The following is a 19,558-nucleotide window of genomic DNA, read 5'->3' as shown; positions in this document are numbered from 1 at the left end:
ACTCCCAAACCCCCCAGACCCCCCTACACACACACACTCCTGCTTGAGGGCTGGGCTTAAGAAAAGACTGATTTAATGCATAAAGTTGAAGAGGGATCAAAGAGAGCTCATTCAACATCCAGTTTTACTAAGGCATTAGAGGAGTGTGAGGAATGCGCAGGTGGTGATATCTGGTGTCACTGAATAAGAACCATGAGCTAGAACAATTCCAGGCTGGCCCTCTGCTTTGAAAGCACTTCTTAGCCAAGCAGATGGGTTTTAACAATACGCTACCCAGCAGGCCAACCAGGTCCCCACTGTGAAGCTTCAGATATTAGGTGGGGTTCAGAATGAGGTGTAGTTGGTAGAACAGAAAGGAGTAACTAAGAGTCACCTTCTCGTTTTATAGCTAAAGTATAGAGTGGAAGGTGACCTGCCCATGGATACGCAGCAAGTTAGAGGCAAAAGTGGGGCAGACCCTTAGCCTCTTTCTTTTGTATTGCAGAGATCCCTACCCCTCGAAGGTACAACCGTTGGCACCAGAGCACATCAAATTAACATCACCCTATTCATTTTTTTGATTCACTTTTTTCAATTCATTTTTTCTCATCAATCATCAATTCATTTATTCAACAAATGTTACTAAGGGCTCTAAGAGGGAGCTGGGGTAACAAAAATGAAGGAAGTACAACCTGATTCAGACCCCTGGGTAAAATACTCATAAATATACAGTTAAAAGAAAGTTCTACACTGTAGAAGATGACTGGCAGTGGTGCTGCAAGAGGCCTAGGATTTGATTATTCCCTCCTTTAAGCTCCTTTATGCCTAGCGCATACCTCTAATTGCTGCAATCATCACAGTCTATCTGGAAGCCTGAAACACTGCTGGAGGCAAAAATGATAAAACTGCAGCTCTCCTACTTCAGGCACATCAGAAGGCAGGGGTTTTTGGAAAAGACAAAAATACTGGCAAAAATAGAAGGCAGCAAGAAAAAGGGAAGACCAAATATGAGAGGATTGACTCCATAAAAGAAGCCATACGCATGAGTCTGCAGGAGCTGAGCAGGGCTGCTGAGGACAGGACATTATGGACACCACTCATTCATTGATAGGGTCATCAGGAGTCAGACCTGACTCAACAGCATATAACACATATACATGCTTGGGAGACACCGAAGCGCAGGAAGGCCAGAACCACCATGTAGGTGGCAGGATAATATTACATTAGACAGTCCTGAATTAAAATCCTACTTCCTCAATTTACTGAGTATCTTTGGGCAAGTTATTCAACACCTCCAGCCTCAGTCTCCTCATTTGAAAAGTGGGGATAATCATAGTACCTATCTGAAAGGATGGTTGTGAAGATAAAAGAACAGGAGATGCTCAGCATAATGTTAGCAGACATCAGCCCTCAGGCAAAGCAGCTCTTATTCTTATTCACCCTTGAATTACCACAGCGTAAGACAGGCCCTGCACATCTTGAGGGCTCTGTTGACAGAACACGTAGGGAAAAAAAAAAAAACATGACAAGGAGGACAAACTAGACACAATAAATAGAGGGCTCTCCCACAAGAGTCTGCTATTTTTTTTTAACCTAGAAAAAATCATGTTCCTGATATCCTGCGGTTGTGGTTGAGATATCTATGGCAGTTTTAAAATGTCAACAAATTCTTTGATACTCTTCCCTTTGAGAGGTGTTGTCTAACTGCCCTCTGCTTGAGTTTGTGCTGGACTTACTAAGTAGCTTCTAACAAATAGAATAGAGCAGAAGTAACCACGTGCACTTTCAGAGGTTGAGCCGTAAAAGGCATTGCAACTTATTCCTTGCTCTCTCTTGGATTACTCACTCTCACAGCAACCAGTTGCTATATCCTGAAGACACTCATGCAGCCCTAGGAAAGGCTCACGTGGCAAGGAACTGATGCCTGCTAGCCTTGGAAGTGGATCCTCCAGCTCCAGTCAAGCCTTCAGTTGACTACAGCCCCTAATGTCATCCTGACTGCAACCTCACAAGAGACCCTGAGCCAGAACCACCAGATAAGCCACTCTTGAATCTCTGACCACAAAAATTATGAGATGATAAATGTTTCTTGTTTTAAGCCATTAAGTTTAGGGGTAATTTGTTATGCAGCAATTGAGAACTAATAAAACATTTAAATGCAATACTGTTCATTTTTATTTTAAACTTGGAATTTGTTTCTTTCTGGCTTTAATTACCCTCCAAGTGACTTTATGAATAACCATCCTAAGATATAAAAGCATATAATATATTGGACTAATCACAATCTTTGGCTCAAGTTTCAAGAAATATAAGAATTAAAAATAAAAACAAATGTCTAGGTATTCAGAACCCACAAAGCTGCTGTGGTCAGAGGAATAATCAAAATCTGAGCACCCTTCCTTTTAGAGAGAAGCTTAGTATAGTGGTCAAGAGAGCTTCCAGTCACAGCAATGTACCAGAACTGAGAGGAGACTAGATAAACTCTTTAGAAAGAAGAGGCCAAGTCACAAGGTCTACGAAACACTTCACTAAATTCTGTACTATTCTATCTACTCAAGTTTTCCAGGCTGGAGACCCTATAAAAGTGACATTGACCCTTATCTGCAATTTCTCTCCATGTCCCAAATCTAGTCATTCTGGGTGATGTGCCATGAGGAAAAAGCAGGGAATCAGGGGTAGGAGAGACTTGGCTTGGAATCCTGTTTCAGAAATTCAGGCCATTCGACAAACATTGAGTGCATATGTTGTACGAGCAGTAGTGACATCTCAGCTACTACCATAGCGAGTAGAAATTAATAGGGTCCCTTGTCAGTGCCAATCTGATCAAGAAGGGAAGGTTCGATGGTGAGACACCCAGTTGGAAGAATGCACAAAAGGCCAACATGAGAATGAAATGGCAGGCACCAACTTTATTGCAGTTCTATTGGGGGAGGTGCAGTTCTGTTGGGGGGGGGCGGGCGCGGTACTGCATGCACTTCTTCCGCTCCCCTTCTTGTGCTCCCCTTCTGCTCTCAAGGGTACTACATGACTCCATACGTAGCAGAGTACAATAGTAGCATTCAGCCACACATGCATGATACAATAAGCTGAAGTATGTTTACATATTTTAGGCACAGGTGCCCTACTACACTAATATAACATTCTAAATCTGGGGTCCTATTCCTAGCTGTGAGCCTGGATCACAGCCAGACCTGGGACCAGCCAGGTCTGGGACAGACATCCTTGCCCTGATGGAGTGAATACATAGTAGAGGAATTAAATAATCACAAATAAAGGTAAAACTGCACTCAGCTGACAGGTGCACAGGGTAGGGTAAGAGGTGATCAGGGGAGATTTCCCTGGGGAAGTGGTGCTTGATCTCAGAGGTAACAGGTGGAGAGGGAACTAGCCTAAGGAGATGTTAAAAACAAGACAACAGGCCCAAAATGAAGTCACTTATGCCAAGCCCCATGTCACTAAATGGAGACTTAACCTAATAACAGTTTCAGCTCTCCCAGAAATGGAATCTTAAACCAATCAGGAGTCACCTAATCAGCATTAGTTAGGTGATCTATCTGATACACCCCTGCCATCCCCTATTGGGAAAATAACCTTGCAATAACCAATCTGCTTTTTGCCTAGTTTAATCTTGTTCCTGCTCCCCTCTGCCATACAAGTCTTTCATTTTGTACAGCTCTTCAGAGAGTGGATGCTAGATTGGATACTGATCGATACATAAATCATTAAATAAAGCCAGTGAGATCTTAAATTTTACTCAGTTGAATTTTGTTTTTTAACAGGGAGAAGGAATAATATTCCAAATAGAGGAAACAGAATGTGTAAAGGTGCAGTAACAGGAAAGAATATGGCATGTACCACAGGCTGAAAGCAGGTCAGTTAAGCTTGAGTGAGAACAGGAGGTGGAAAGGAGTGGATGAATGTGAGAGGTTATCAAGGAGGCCAAATTGACAACAGCAGTTAGAGATATTTTAGGTGGAAGCAGACAACCTGACCAATAGTGGCTTACAGACATAAGTGTGTGTGTGTTTCCTCAGATAATAACAAGTTTCCTTAAATAACAAGAAAATAAGAATTCTGGAGGTGGGAGGGATTTGTTTGGTGCTTTATCCTCACAGCTGCATCCAGCTCCATGCCTCATGGTAAAGTCCAAATCAGGAAGAATGAAAAAAGAGGCAAAATTTATGACAACTGTCTCTTTTATCAGGAAAGGAAAACCTTTCCCAGAAACCTCCAGCAAACTTCTGCTTAATAAGTCTTACTAAATAGAACTATTTCATCAGGCCGCTCCTATCTACCAAGGAGGCTGGAAAACCAACTGTTTAACTTTTCTAGATTCTTTAGAAGTGATGGAAAAGGGAGAAGGGGATTGGGAGTGGCTGTTGAATTAGTAAATTCACAGTGAGTTTGCAGGTACAGGGCAAGGGAAGTGAACAACTGGATGATTGGTGTCATTCTCTGAGTGGATAACATAGAAAGATCACGAGTTCAGATTTGGATATATTGAGTTTGAGGTGTGGTAAACTGAATAATGGCCTCCAAAAATATCTGTGTCCTAAACCCTGGAACATGTAACTATCACCTTATATGGCAAAAGGAACTTTGCAGGTGTGATTAAGTTAAATACTTTGAGATAGATTATCCTGAACTATCCAAGTGACCACTAGATGCAATCACAAGTGTCCTCATAAGAGGAAATGACAGGGAGATTTGACTCTAGAAAAGTAATAGATGTGACAATAGAAGCAAAAGGTTAGAGTGATGTGAGAAAGGGGCCAAGGAATACAATCTATCTCTAAAAGCTGAAAAATAAAAGATCTTCTCCTCACAGCCTCCAGAAGGAACCAACCCCGATGACACCCTGACTTTAGCCTAGTGAGACTAATTGTAGCAGCAGTAGGAAACTAATGAAAGGTGCCTTTAAAACACCTAAGAGATGTCAGGCCAGCTTCTGAATATAAGGATCTGGAGATGAGAGAAGAGGACTGAACAAGAGATAACGATTTGAATGTTATATTCTAATGGGTGGCATTTGAAATTGTGAGAGGGCATAAACTCATAGGAGAGTGACACTGCCACGTACCTGCTTTGCATCTTTCAGCCAGGTGCTTAACTTCTCTGAAACATTATTTATTAAACATTTATTCTGTCCTGGCATCACATCAAGCAATTTATATGCATCCTCGTTTAATCTTCGCAACCACTTTATGAGGTAGACACCATTTTTATCTGCTATTTACAAAAAAGGAAAACGAAGTTCAGTGAGATTAGTCTTTTGTCCAAGATCAGACAGTACACGAGGGAGACGAGACCAACTCTATTTGTTGTGCCTTGGCTTTTATGGTCCAGGAAACCGCAGCATCGATAAGATCTATGAGTTTGTTAGGCCAACTGAATCAGAATCTGAATTTCAACAAGACCCCTAAGTTATGTACACAGTACCTGTGAGAAGCACTAGACTCTAGCCTGCCTCCAGAATGGGTTCCACTCAGGCAAGAGCTGCACCAAGACCCTAGCTCAGAGTTCTAGAACCACATGTTTCTCACCTCTGTATCTTTGCTCATACCATTCACTACCTGGAGCAAACACTCTTGCTGTAACCTTCAGATTACAATTCTGTCTCCTCCACTATGCGAACGTCTCCAAGATCAGATACAGTTCTCTGTCGCCTGGGTACCCTAAGGCCAGGCAAAATCAAGACCCAAAGCGGACGCGCAGCAACTAAGTGAACTCAATAAAGAAGTAATAAATGAAACTTAACTTGTCGCCTCAGAGACCCGCGCAGGCGTACGACACCCTCCCCAGCCGCCGAAGGAGGCGCTGCAGCAAAAGAACAGCGAGCGCGAGGTTTAAATGCCAGAGCTCTGGCCTCCAACGGGCTGGGCGCTGAGCGCATGCGTGCAGCCCGAGGCGCCAGCTCAGAGGACCTTCCCCGCATGCGCGGAAGCGAAGCCGGATGTGGATTGAGTTGGAGGAAAGAACGCGGCCCAGTGGCAATGGCGGCGCTCGGAATTGCGATGGGTGGTGGCAGTTGGTTTTCGGCTTTGGTACTCGGGGTGACTCTCCTCAAATGCCTTCTTATCCCCACCTAGTAAGGGACCCACACGGCCAGGGGCTGGGCGGGGAGGCCTACGGTCGGTTAGGGCGGGAGAGAGAAGCGCGGATGTGAGAAGCAAGGGGAACTTGGAGGTTGTGTAGTTCCCACTCCGTCTCTGCTACGCTTCCCATTCCACCGATTGATTGTTACTTTACCTGAGAACTAGATCTTAGCCCTGGACGGCTGAGTTCAGGCCTGGCGTTGTCTGACTTTAATGTTTCTGAGCCTCAGGGTCCTCATCCGTAATATGCAGATTAAGAGCACCCACCTCCACTATTCATTCAGCCGTTTATCAGCCGCCTGCTGCACTAGGCACTGTGCTAAGTCCTAGAGATGCAGTGGAGAGAAAGACATTTCCAATCTTTGCATCGGTGGAGTCGGTGGAGGCAGATAGGCAAAACAGGAAAGTTTCAGATTGTGCTAAGATCAGTATCTAATAGAAAGTGACTATGGGGCAAGCCTTTACTCTTTTAGGAGGTAATGTTTGAGTCACAATCCGAAGGATAAAAAAGAATAAATGTTAAAAGCAGTTCGAGCATAGGAAAAAGCAAATGCAAAGGCCCTGTGGTAGGAAAGAACTCAGCATTTTCGGAATACAAAGTGGCCATTGTGGCTCAAGAGCAGTAAGTGAGGAGTTAAGGGACACAGGATGAGATAGGCAGTGGCCAGATGACACAGGGTTAGACTGCAGTATAAAAAATGAATGCAGGACCAAGACTGAAAGCATGGAAACCAGTCAGGAAGCAACCACCAAGTGGTAATGTGTATACAATAGGTAGTCAATGTTTATTAATATTAGTTTACATTTTCTGTTTGTCCTTCCTAACTCTTCTCCCTTGGCTTTTCCCTTCAGTTCTTTTTTCCCTTCCCTCCAGGTTCCCCTACCATGTTTAGAGTTTGATTTATTGGTATCTTTTGGTTCAAGTTCTTGGTGACCTTTTGTTGAGTAGGGAAGAGTTGTATGTGTGGAATGTACATTCATACCGATGTGTACATCAGCAATGAAATGTATATGTAGATTACACAAAATGACTTAACAGGGACATGGGAAAAGGATTTAATCACTTGATCTTTCTGCATAACTGAAAGCAAATAAAAATATCTTTATATTTTAAAAGCAAATTGGAAAAATCTAAAATGTAGGAAATTCCTTTTAAATTAAAGTGAAAGATTTTTTTTAACTGTAGGTTTGTGCATATAAGGTGATGTTTCTTATTTTTGTTACTTCGGCCCAGAACTGTCTTCAGGATTATTTTGAATACTGCTTTTAATACTGGTCCAGGATAAATGCAGATGTATTCAACAAATTGATTACTAACTGCTTTATTATGTACCAGTTACTGGGGCTAAGCACTGGAGGGGAAGACAAAATGGATATGGTCCCTAATTCTGTAAAGGCTATAGTTTAGTAAGGATAATAGTTCCAGAAGCAAATCAGTGCAAATATGTAATTACATAATTATATTTGTGTTAAGTATTATGAAGAAAAAGAATGGGAAACCCTAAGGGGAGTAACAAGAGGGACTTACTTTACATTGGGTGTCAGGGAGGTCTCTGATAGTAGGCCCGAAGACACCTAGTACATGTCTTTTGGTAAACATGTATACATTTCTGTTGAGTGTGTGTGCGTGCTCACATACACACTTAGAAATGGAATTCTTAGGTCTCATCAGATCAGTTTTGAATTGTGATTTTGAGAACTGTGAGAAATTCCGGCGACATCGTAGCAAGAAGTTGGAGATGTCTGTTTCTAGAACTCAGGAAAGAGACCTGATTTGGGAGTCATCATTATACAGTTGACAGTGAAAGCAATATGTTTGATGAATATTGGAACAAAAAGCAATGAACAAGACATAGCAGTTGACTAGAACACTCAGGAGAGAGTTGTCTCTGCAGACAGGTTGTGTAAAACACTGGGAACTACTAATCAGGCTTTGCTGTGGAACACGTTGACCTTGGTGAGCGATTAATTCAACAAGAATATATTGAGCCCATCCATGTATCAGGTACTATTCTAGACATGGAAAGCAGATAGAGCAGCAGACAAACGGAAGAAAAAGTTTCTACTAAAAAGAGGAGAAAGGTTGCAAAACATACCACCCCAAAATATGCCTCTTTGGCATAAAGATTGTATTGGACTGATTATTTCAAGAAACTGTAGACACAGGAGAAGTTCTGAAAACAAGAGTAGAAGTTACCCTTTTGCAAGGGAATTTTACATTAGAGAGGGAGCCTTTACCTGAAAAAGAGCTATTATGAAAAATCATTTTTTCACCTGAGAGGCGGGTCAACCTTTGTTTACCAAACATTTTCTCTCCTCACCTTCCCATGAATTGTGTTTCCTCCTTTGAAGACTCAGACTCATATCCTTTTTCTTAGCTCAGGATGGTACATAAGCCTCAGTCACCTGGTACTTTTGAGTGCCATATCTTTTTCATATCTTTTGGGGCTCCTGTTCATACCTGAATAATTAAAATTTTTTTTCTCCTATTAATCTGTCTTATGTCAATTTAATTCTTAGATTAGTCACAGAACCTTGAAAGTCAGGGGAAATGCTTGACTATTTATAGTGAAGGGGAAAACAGTAAACAGGGAGAATTTGGAGACATGGAAAAGGCAGGACAGGACTTTTCCCACCTTCGCTGTCTGAGGAACTCCTACTCTTGGAAGAAGATCCAGCTTGTCTGTGAGGCCTTTTACAGATGATGAATCTTGTTAGACTTCTTTGTGAACAAGAATAAGTCACCTCTGAACAATAGCCTAAGGGCCTCCCTTAAGAAAAAGTATGGGATATGTGGGATATAAACCTAAAAGCAGCAAACGAACAGGACAAACAGAGACTCACATGGACAATAGACTAGTGGTTATCAGAGAGTAGGAGAGAGGGGAAAGGGAAGGTAGATGGGGGGAAAGGGGTCAAATATGTGGAGACAGAAATCTAACTATGGGAGGTGAACACACAATGTAAATATATATATGCCTTAAAGTATACAGCTAAAACTTACTGTATTTCATTAACCAGTGTCACCATAAAAAATAAATTAAAAAAATAAAGTATAGGCTTTTGGACAGCCCTTTAGATAACTCTGAGACCCTTTTCACTTACTTGTAGTTCCAACTTTGCCAGAGGAGGTCTGGCCTCCAGATAAGTGAGGTATTTCAGGATTATATAATGTCCATTTGTATCTGTGTACAGTGAGCTGTGACTATGGGATGTTGGTCCATTTAAAAGCATAATGTTAGAAATGTGAAATTGATAAATTACAAAATCTCATTCATCTGATTATTTCAAATAGCCATTCCACAGATTTTGAAGTACACCGAAACTGGCTTGCTATCACTCACAGTTTGCCAATATCACAGTGGTATTATGAGGTAAGTTTTAATTTTCACCTTTTTGGTTGTTTTTTTTTTTTTTAAGATGATGTGTGAAATCAGAAAGTATTACTGATATTAAAACTGTTTTCTGTGTGATCATAGGACAAATAAATCTTTATAAAAAGCCTTTCCCTCTGGCACTATTAGGGAATCCATTTACTTCAGAATAAATTTCCCAGACTATATATTGGGAATTACAGTATCTGCCACACCCCTTTAGAAAGAACATTGGATTGAAAAAGAGGAAAAATTGGGTTCTAGGCCTGGCTCTGCCACAGCATAGAAAGTATATTGCATCTCTCTGAGCTTTAGTTTCTCATCTGACACATGAGGATTTGGAATAAATTGTTTCTAAGATACTTTCTTTCCATAATATTTTGTGATTTATGCAGAAAGGAGTAATTAAATGTGTGTGTAGGCGTCTGGTAATTTTCAAACCATTCTCTTATTATTTATAAAGACCATGTCTTTATTTTTATATCTGGTTTGAATAAATTGCATATGGTACTCAGTTTACAAATTGAATCTCTGAGACAGAGCTTGTACCTAAGCTAGTGAATCATTGGTTATGCCATAGCTCACTTTTTGTATTTAGATAAATAGAGCTATGTCATAATCAAGTTTATTATTGCAAGATGTTCAGATTAATTTCCTTTGCGGTATAGTTGACTCTATTTAAGTTAGTTGAAGACCGTATTAAATAACTTAAGATACAGGTTTTGATGTTTTACTCAGTGTTAACATACAAAATTGTTCTAATTATGACATTTTAAATGCAATTTCATTTCATGTCCTTTTTTGAAAACTAAAGAATCTTCTCACCTTCTTCGTTTATTTGGTTACCTAGGCTGTGTTCTGTCTTCAATTTTTACCACAGGCTACTTCGGAGTGGACCTTGGATTATCCCCCTTTTTTTGCATGGTTTGAGTATGCCCTGTCACATGTTGCCAGATATTTTGATCAAGAGATGCTGAATGTCCATAATTTGAACTATGCCAGCTCAAAGACCTTATTTTTCCAGAGATTTTCCGTCATCTTTACAGATGCACTCTTTGTGTATGCTGTGCATGAGTAAGTCTGGAAATGTCATTTTGTGTGGAAGATATTGAGGAACTATCGTATTAAATAGTATTAACTTGTTCTTCATTTGGGGAACAAGTTCATATAATAGCAAATGCTAGAATAGTCTAAAACTGTATGCATTTTAAACTGCTCAGTGAGTCATTACAGTAAGCAATCTAGCTGAATCTTGTGGAAGAAAATGGGGGATAAGATAGGGTCACAAAGCAGAGGTAGAATAAGAAACTGTTGTGCAAAGTAGTCCCCAGTAGAGTTCCAGGACTGTTTCTCCTGCCCAGATGGCCTCACATGCTTTTCTTTCCTTCCTTGTAGCAGGCCTCTAGGGGCTTCCATGACCTACCCTGTTCTCTAGGACACACACACGTACATACAGCATACACATACTCGTGAACACATATGCATTGTGCTAACTACCAATGGTGTTTCCAGCCTAGTAAACTCAAGAAATTCTACTGAGTGCTTTTAGTTTTCTCTGAATTCTTCCCTTCATGAAGACTCTTCACTAATTTTAAGTTGTGTTCATATTTTATATCTTTATGTTTTGCGTCTTTTACTTCTAAATTAAAATGTTTTGCACAGTGACTCCCAGGTATGCTCTCGGTTAATGTTGGTTTATATTCTTTTGTAATACTTAAGCTTGCTGATATGATGGTGACAGAGTGGTAACTGATGTCCATTCAATGACTTTTGTCATAAATTGATCATTTCTGTAGGTGATGCCCGCTGGAATGAACCCTTGTCCCATTCAGGAGAGAGTCTCTTGGGAAATTTTTACCCCTGCTCATTCTCATGGTGTAACTCCTGTTCAGCACCCTAATTTTCAATCTATTTATGACCTGGCAAGTGTTGGAAGGGAAGGGAAATGATTTTTAATGCACTCCTTTTAACTCAAATTATTTGAATTCAGGCTCCCAGGGAAAATGCATACAGGCAGAAAGAGGGAGTAGAATTCAAGTCCATCTGCAATGTAGGGAGAGCAAGTTAAGTAAGATAAAAATTGCTGAAACCAGTGCCAGTTCCCAGAACCAGGCACTATATATAGATTAGTAGCTTAATTTTTTCAATTACCCTGTAAGGTTACTAACTGAGGTTCGTTGGGGGAAAAGCAGGCACCTTTTGCTACTCTTTAGTTCCATCTTTATTATGTCTATTTTTCATTTTAGATGTCTGTTTTTAGAATATGCTAATAGTCAAATGAAACACATTTAAAAAATTTTTTCGTAGCATAATACATTTTCATTATCAAAATTTTGGAAAACAGAAGAGCACATGCACAAAGTAAAAATTACTCCACTATCACTATCAACATTTTTTTTAATTAAGGTGACATTGGTTAACGAAATCCAGTAAGTTTCAGGTATACAATTCAACAGTATATCACTATCAGCATTTTGATGCACATTATTTCAGTCTCTTTTCTGTGTCTAAATATATTTTGTATAAAATAAAAATGATATCAGATGATATTGTCACTTAATATATCTATGCCTTTAGACATACATTTTTACATAAGTGTTTTTAAAATTATTTGGACAATCAGAATCTACAATCAGAATCAATCTCTCTCTCTCTCTCTCTCTCTCTCTCTCTCTGCTACCCCCTCCCAAACTCTCGCAACTCTATTCTTAATTTGGCTGGTATGATGATATGTACACATTCTGCTCTGCATTTTCTACACATTCTGCTCTGCATTTTTTACTCTGAAGGACTGACTGAAATAATGTGTGCCCTCAATTTTAAAAATCCTTACTTTTGGGTTTTTGGTGGCTGTTTTTTATTTTTAATTTTATTAAATGTAGACTTTGTCTCATGTCAACATGGGTAAGAGACATGGCACCAGCACTGATGTCTTTGTTTCTACTACCACCTTTTAAAGCAATCAAGAATACCATGAACAGTTTATCAAGAATGGCTAATAAAATGTACCACAGCGTATCACAGTGTACTCTAGAAACATTGTGGTGTTCTAATGAAGATCAAAGTTGTTTCTGATTCTTTCCTGTTGTTTCATTGTAGGTGCTGTAAATGCATTGATGCAAAAAAGGCAGGTAAAGAAGTTACAGAAAAGCCAAAATTTATTCTATCAGTATTACTGCTGTGGAACTTCGGGTTGTTAATTGTGGACCGTATCCTTGACCTTTTATGTACTATTCCCTAACTTATTGTGATATATACTAAGTATACGATTAATTCTTTCTGTAATGACGATTCTGAAACATGAGCTGCTTTTGAAAATGGGTGTGAGTAGGTCGGTGGGTCCCCAAAACTGTGGTCTCTGACCAACTTTACCAGACTTTGATTGTTAGAGCACTTTGTCTCTGAAAAGTTAGTGGTAATATGCAAGAACCAGTTAAAGCAACAGTAAAGCAATATACTGAGATTTGTTACCTATCTATAGATTAACTTAATACATATATCTTAAATTGTTTTATAACACATTATTCTAAATGTCTTTTATAAAAAGGTGCATCACAGTGTTGCATATGGGAACAGATAGGCCTTCATGCTTTTCTACTATCTTGGCTTACCACATATTAACAGGCAAAGTTCTAAAATCCTAATAATAGAAGCCTAATTTTTACAATTTTCATAAAGGTAGCCTGGCATGGAAGAAAACACTAGACTTTGGTTTAAATTTGGCCTGGACTCAAATCTTAGTTATGTCATCACCATAACTTTAGGTCATGAGTAGATTATTGTCTTTGAGCTCCACCTATCTCACACATTCTCAGTAGCTGTTAGGTCCCTTCCTTTCTCATCCCTAATCCTAAAAAAAAAAAAAGAAAGAAAAAAAAACTTCTTGCCCTTTAGCTGCTGTGTCTTTAAGGTAGAAAAAACATGGGAAAGTTTCCTGATTTCCTTCTTAACCATACATTTTAATTTAAGAGCTTGTCTAGGACTTGACTGTTTATAAAAAATACATTTATGAGAATTCCAAACTGGTAGTAATATTTTTGTCTTTAATTTACCTATTAAGAAAGCATTTGCAGTTTTTAAATTCAGTCTGCTGGCACAGTTCATTATGAATTCGGTATCCTTAGTTGTCTTTTCTTGACCTAAATCCAGATATTCATTTCCAGTACAATGGTTTTTTATTCGGATTAATGCTACTCTCCATTGCACGATTATTTCAGGTAAACACAAAATAGCTAATTAGATTTTTTCCCTTAAGTTTGATTTTTAGCTTGTAAAGACAACAGTATAGTAAATGGGTAAGTTTATTTGAGTAACTGTTTTGAGTTGCCAAGTGCTATAGACAACTTTTTATAGCGTATTTCTCACAGATTTCATCTTCTTGTTTGACAGTTTATTTTCATTTTACAAATTCGATAATTGTACTTTAAAAGCTCGTTAAAGTGTGATGGTCCTGAAATAAACTTGAGTTTCTACATTAGGTGGGATAAATGTATCTAGGAATGAAATCTGCAGTTTTACAGTGTAATAACTATGATGGGGGGGCTTTACCATCAGAAGCATGTAACAGAAAGTATGGGATTTGAAATTAAGATCTGGGTTGAAATCCTGACTAACCCTAAAATGCTCTGTGACTCAAATGGGTTATTCAAATGCATTGTCTGCTTCAGATTAGGCACATTATATATAATATCTTATTAGGTAAACCTCACACCTGTTCTGTGAGGTTATAATTATTCTTTTTATAGAAGAGGAAATCAAATTCAGAATTCTGGGCCACCCCTCTATATACTGAATCAGACTCCCTGGGATTGTGGTTTAGGAACCTCCAGAGAATTTTGATAAACTGTCAAGATTGAGAACCATTAGCCCCTATACAAGTCACTTAACCCTCTCAACTTTAGTTTTCTCATTTGTAAAATAAAATTTACCCTTTGTTACATTTTTATTTGTAAAATGGTGCTACCTGTCTCACAGGAACTTTGGAACGATCACATTGGTCATCTGTTTTAAAGTTCTTTGTCAACTATAAATATCTGGATAAGTTTTTTCTTTTAACCATAAAAAGCAACATAGTACTTAAAACATAATGGTTGTTGAACAAATAAACTGAAGTTTAGCTATAGAACCAGCTAGACCTTCTTTGAATCTTAAATAAATTATAAAATTGGTGAAATCTGGAAACATCTCTTTTTTTTTTCTTTATCATTCCCAATTCATCTGTTGTAGACCACACCTGATGAGACAGTGAGAGAAAAGAACCTGGTGTTTCATGTTCCTTTTGACAATTTCTCTTGCCGAATCCCAGGAACATTATCTCATTTGATCCTTCCAAAATTCCTGTGAGGTAGGTAGAATTCAGACTTCTTTAGTTATAGTCAACTCGGGGGTTTTTTTGTTTGTTTTATGAATCAGAATACCTTTAGTTCTCCTAGGTAGTTTGTTAGGATCAGATATTATACTTAATGCCTTCATCCTGATAATACTCTATGTTACCTGACCCATAATATAAGATTAAATAATTCTTTGCTAGCGTAACATCATATGTATTCGTTCATACTCTTGTTCCTAGCTCCTATCCAGAAATTAACTCCAGCTGTTGTAAAATTGTAAGGAGGGAAGGGTAGTTGAATTCTCTGGACTTTAGTTCCTTAGGGAGAATTTATAGTGTGTTGTTAGGGTGATGTATCCTATACCTCAACATCAAACTTACTACTTAATAAATATTTATTGAAATAATTAATTTATGGACCTGCTAAACTCAGCATAAAAGCTAGCTGGAATTACTTACCCATGTTTTCCTTATGCTATATATAGACTATTTGCCTGAATTTTTTAAAATCTTTATTATAGAAAATTTAAATCATCTACAGAAGTAGAGAAATTAGTATCCCTAATTCTACACACACACACACACACACACACGCATACACACACAAGATTGTTTTGAAACACATCTCAGATATATTTCATTCATTAAATATTTCAGAATATATCTTTTAAAATACGTACTTTTTTTTTAATTGTGGTAAAATACACATAAAAAATTGACCACCTTAACTATTTTTAAGTGTACATCTCAATAATGTTAAGTATATTCACATTGTTGTACAACCGATCTCTGGTGTTTTTTATCATTTAATAAGTTTGTTTAAATAATTTTAGATTTACAGAAAAGTTGCAAAGGTAGTACAGAGAGTTCCTGTACCCCTTGCCAGTTTTCCCCTAATGTTACCATCTTATGTAACTATAATCTGTTCATCAAGACTAAGAAACCAACTTGGTACATTAAAATTTCACCAGGTTTTTCACTAATGTCCTTTTTCTGTTCCAGGATCCAATCCAAGATACTACATTGCTGCATTTAATTTACTCTGAATTTTAAAGTGATATTTCCCTTTTAAATCTTCTAGAAAAGGCATATGGAAGGAGCATTTCTCTTTGCTGTTCTTCTACATTTCAAACATATTTACCTCTACGTAGCACCAGCTTATGGTATATATCTGCTACGATCTTACTGTTTCACTGCAAATAAACCAGGCAAGTTTTAGTAATAATAACAAAACTTTTATTTTATTTTTTTCTTGACTCAGTGGCTTGTTTGGTAAGAGGGGCTTATGAGGCACAGCTCATATCTCTCAGCTATTGAACCTATAACCCCTTCACCCATTCTGACTTTTCTCTGCTCTCATCACCAATGATAATGATAGGTGTACTGTCAAGATGTCCTTCTAGTTTTAGCACGTGGTATAAGTTACGGTTTTTCATGCTCCTGGTTAATGATAATTTTCCTTTTCTGTAGATGGGTCCATCCAGTGGAACAGTTTCAGCGTTGTCCGCTTTATTTCCCTGGGACTGATTGTTTTTCTAGTTTCTGCTCTTTCATTGGGTCCTTTCCTAGCCTTGGTAAGCCTTATTTTTTATAAAGTAATATGTTTTTTGTTGTTGCTCTTGTTGTTTAGAAAAAATAATAAAGCCAAGAATGTATATAAGAGCAAAATTACTCCTTACTCCTCCCTAGTATAACTCTCTAAAGATAGGATAATATTCTTTCAGTCATTTTTGTGCATATTAAAATATGTATATGTATATATATTTGTATGTTTAACTATGTGTCACACACTTGACCACACTACACAGAGTTGATCATCATCATTTGCAGATTTTGCATTTGCTAATTTGCCTGCTTGTTAAAATTTATTTGTAACCCCAAAATCAATACTTGAGGCACTTTTCACAGTCATATACTAACAGCAAACATTCTAAAGTGCCTAGTATGTTAGAGATGTTCAACAAACATTCTTTTCTCTTCCCTCTCCCTGAATTCAACTAATTAATTTTAATTCTTGCTAAAACTGGGAGCACTGCATCTTTCGTAAAGTCTTCCTTGCTGTTGCCTTCTCTTCAGTAGACTTGGATAAACTACAGTCTGTGTTCTACTTTGCACCTTATAAATTCTTGTATTATTATGCTTATATTAGTATTGGACTGATATTCAAAGTACTTTCACCATGTATCTTGTACAACTGGACAGATGAGAAATTTGGACAAACAAGGTTCTGTGAACTGCTCAGGATGACATAACTACTTACTTGAAGAAACAAAGACTGGAACTCAGACCTCATACTTTCTACACACTGCTATAGACAGTACCCTAGTTCTCTTTTTGAATTTAGAAAAGGTTGATCACTGTTTAATCTCTTTTCAACAGAACCAGCTGTCTCAAGTCTTTTCCCGACTCTTCCCTTTCAAGCGGGGCCTCTGCCATGCATACTGGGCTCCAAACTTCTGGGCTTTGTACAATGCTTTGGACAAAGTGCTATCTGTCATCGGTATGGTAACAAGCTTTGCTACTTAGACTATGAATATTGAAAGGACTAGTCACATTGAGAAATGGAAAAACCTGCTTTGTGTTTTGAATGAGTTTGAACAGTTTGTTCTCTAGCCCTGCATTTCAGCTTTCAGAATAACAGGGAGTATTTCTAGGGACTAAGTCTTCACCGCAGTGAGCAGGCTGTGTTCTGTATAAAAGTTCTCTGTGGCAGTGAGGTTGTTGATTTTTCCTTGGTGGGGAAAAATGTATGGAAAGTTACAGGAAAGAAGAATGTGTAAGTTGTGACTCTAGATATTAAACCAATAAGGAAAATAATATCTATGCATTTTAGCATCAGATAAGAAAAAATGGAGAACCTAGGCTATGTTTTTAAGTTTGGATTGTGATGAAAAATAATTCATACCTTGAGATAGTTCTACTGAAAACTCACTTTGAAATTAAGTCTCTCATTTGTAAATAAAGCATAGCTTAATGGGAAATGGCAAGGTCAAACCTTTTCTTTAATGGATCAGATAGTAAATATTTTAAACTTTGCAGGCCACATAAACTGTTTCATTTGTTTGTTTACAACCTCTAAAAATATAAAAACCATTTGTAGCTTCAGGGCCATGTGAAAAACAGGTCTGAGGCTGGATTTGGCCCTCAGGCTAGAGTTTGCCAACTCCTAATCTAGAGTCTGATGATTTGGTTGGGGGCCCAGCTGCATAAATCACTGACTGTGTGGCACTGGACAAGTCATTTGATTCCTCCGGTCTTGTTTTCCTCACTATAATAAAGAGGTAATAGTACTTTACCTGTTTCCATGCAGCATATTGTGAGGAACAAATATAGCAATAAAGAAGTGCTAGATGTCATTAAGAGGGGTTTTGGAACCAGACAGAACTGGGTTCAGTTCTACCACCTATTAGTTGGTGATTTTAGGCAAGTATTCCATCTGTGTGTGCCTCAAGTAGCCAAAGGTAATGACTGCAAAGCCATTGGCACATGGTAGATGCTTAATGCATGGTGACTGCTATTACTGTTTTGGGGTATACTTATAGGAAATCATAATTTGGTATTATCCTTCACCCACTATGAATCCAGCCTTGATGTACATGGCATTCTGAACAAGTAATTTCTTAACATTTATATTTCAAAAAAGCTTTAAACAACCATTATGGGATGAGGTTCAAAGATCACTTGCCTTGTCTGAATCAGGAAACTGTGCAGACTTACTTCATATATCTGTCTTCTCAAAGATGTCCTACGTGGAAATTCGGTGGCAGATTAGGCAATGGTGTTCCAGGGAGACGTTATTGGCTTTAAGAGAAAATCAGGCTGAGAGAAAAAGGAAAAGGTAAATGAATAGAAAATATTTTGGTAGTCTATACTTTTCCCACATTTCACTGATTTTCAGTGGCATTAAACAGGATTATGTAGGTGCTTAGACTATTCCTGACTATTCTGTTAGCTTGTTTAGGATAGGGTTTGCATCATCCTCAGGCATGATTCATTTAATAAGTATTTCTTGAACTCCCATGTACTGGGGATAGGAATGAATTATTCATCATCCCTGCCTTTAAGGAACCCCCAGTACAGAGGAAATGGGTATGTAAACAGATACAGTGCTGTGTGGTGAACACTAGATAGAGACATGTACGAGGTATACCTGGCCCACAAGAAAATCAGCTCTACTACTTGATTTAAGAACTTTCTCAGATGAGTAAGTGAATTAGGAGTTAACTTCGCAAAGTGAGTAGGCCATTTTAAGCAAAGGGAATGGCCTGTAGAAGGGTCATAAATGTTTAGAGTGGTATGTCAGTTCATTGTGGCCAAGTCACATTTAACAAAGTGGAGGAGATAAGACTGGAGAGGTAGGGAGGGGTCTAAATCATGGAATACACTGTATGTCATGCTTAGGAATATGGACTTTATCTCAGAGGCACTGAAGGATTTAAAGCTGGGGCATGACATGGTCAGACCTGTATTTTAGAAAGCTTGTTTCATTTTATTAGTGAGAGCAGATTGCTGTTTATTCTGCCTGCCAGCAAGGTCCTGATAAGCTGCACAAATTTCTTATTCTAATATAGACAGCTGCTTTATATACTGTAATCTCAAGACCAGCAGCATTTTAACTAGAATAGTACAGAATTGAGTTGATGAAACCTTGACCTTGAAGCAGTTATAAGATTTAGTAGCTTATTTTTTTCTCAAGGAATTGATTGGTAAAATATGATGTGCCATTGATCAAAATAAAATGTCTACTTTGTAGGTTTAAAATTGAAACTTCTTGATCCCAA

The 19,558-nt window shown here is 38.3% G+C and overlaps 2 protein-coding genes across 3 annotated transcripts in view; one reads left to right on the top strand and one right to left on the bottom strand.

The window, feature by feature from the left end:
• Window positions 1–5,781, bottom strand: part of USP35 (ubiquitin specific peptidase 35) — a 72,222-nt gene extending 66,441 nt beyond the window's left edge. Inside the window, exon 1 of one of the 2 annotated variants that reach the window (XM_025042740.1) lies at window positions 5,738–5,781. Coding sequence is in view for 1 of the 2 variants with exons in the window: in XM_015600459.2 (XP_015455945.1) it covers window positions 5,060–5,070 (11 nt within the window). In the remaining variant the exon portion in view is untranslated. The other variant, XM_015600459.2, reaches the window with a different exon arrangement.
• A 129-nt stretch (window positions 5,782–5,910) lies between these two features.
• The window catches only part of ALG8 (ALG8, alpha-1,3-glucosyltransferase), a 19,355-nt gene continuing 5,707 nt past the window's right edge, over window positions 5,911–19,558 (top strand). The window contains 10 exon segments of the mRNA XM_025042741.1: window positions 5,911–6,067; window positions 9,370–9,448; window positions 10,329–10,522; window positions 12,548–12,657; window positions 13,598–13,665; window positions 15,859–15,985; window positions 16,248–16,351; window positions 17,157–17,277; window positions 19,531–19,555; window positions 19,557–19,558. The exon segment at window positions 19,557–19,558 is cut by the window's right edge and continues 83 nt beyond it. Of these exon segments, the coding sequence (XP_024898509.1) occupies window positions 5,913–6,067; window positions 9,370–9,448; window positions 10,329–10,522; window positions 12,548–12,657; window positions 13,598–13,665; window positions 15,859–15,985; window positions 16,248–16,351; window positions 17,157–17,277; window positions 19,531–19,555; window positions 19,557–19,558 (985 nt within the window). The 5' untranslated portion in view covers window positions 5,911–5,912.

Source organism: Pteropus alecto, unplaced genomic scaffold, assembly GCF_000325575.1.
Source record: "Pteropus alecto unplaced genomic scaffold, ASM32557v1 scaffold7, whole genome shotgun sequence".
Taxonomy (NCBI): Eukaryota; Metazoa; Chordata; class Mammalia; order Chiroptera; family Pteropodidae; genus Pteropus; species Pteropus alecto.
This window is presented reverse-complemented; position numbering and strand designations above follow the sequence as displayed.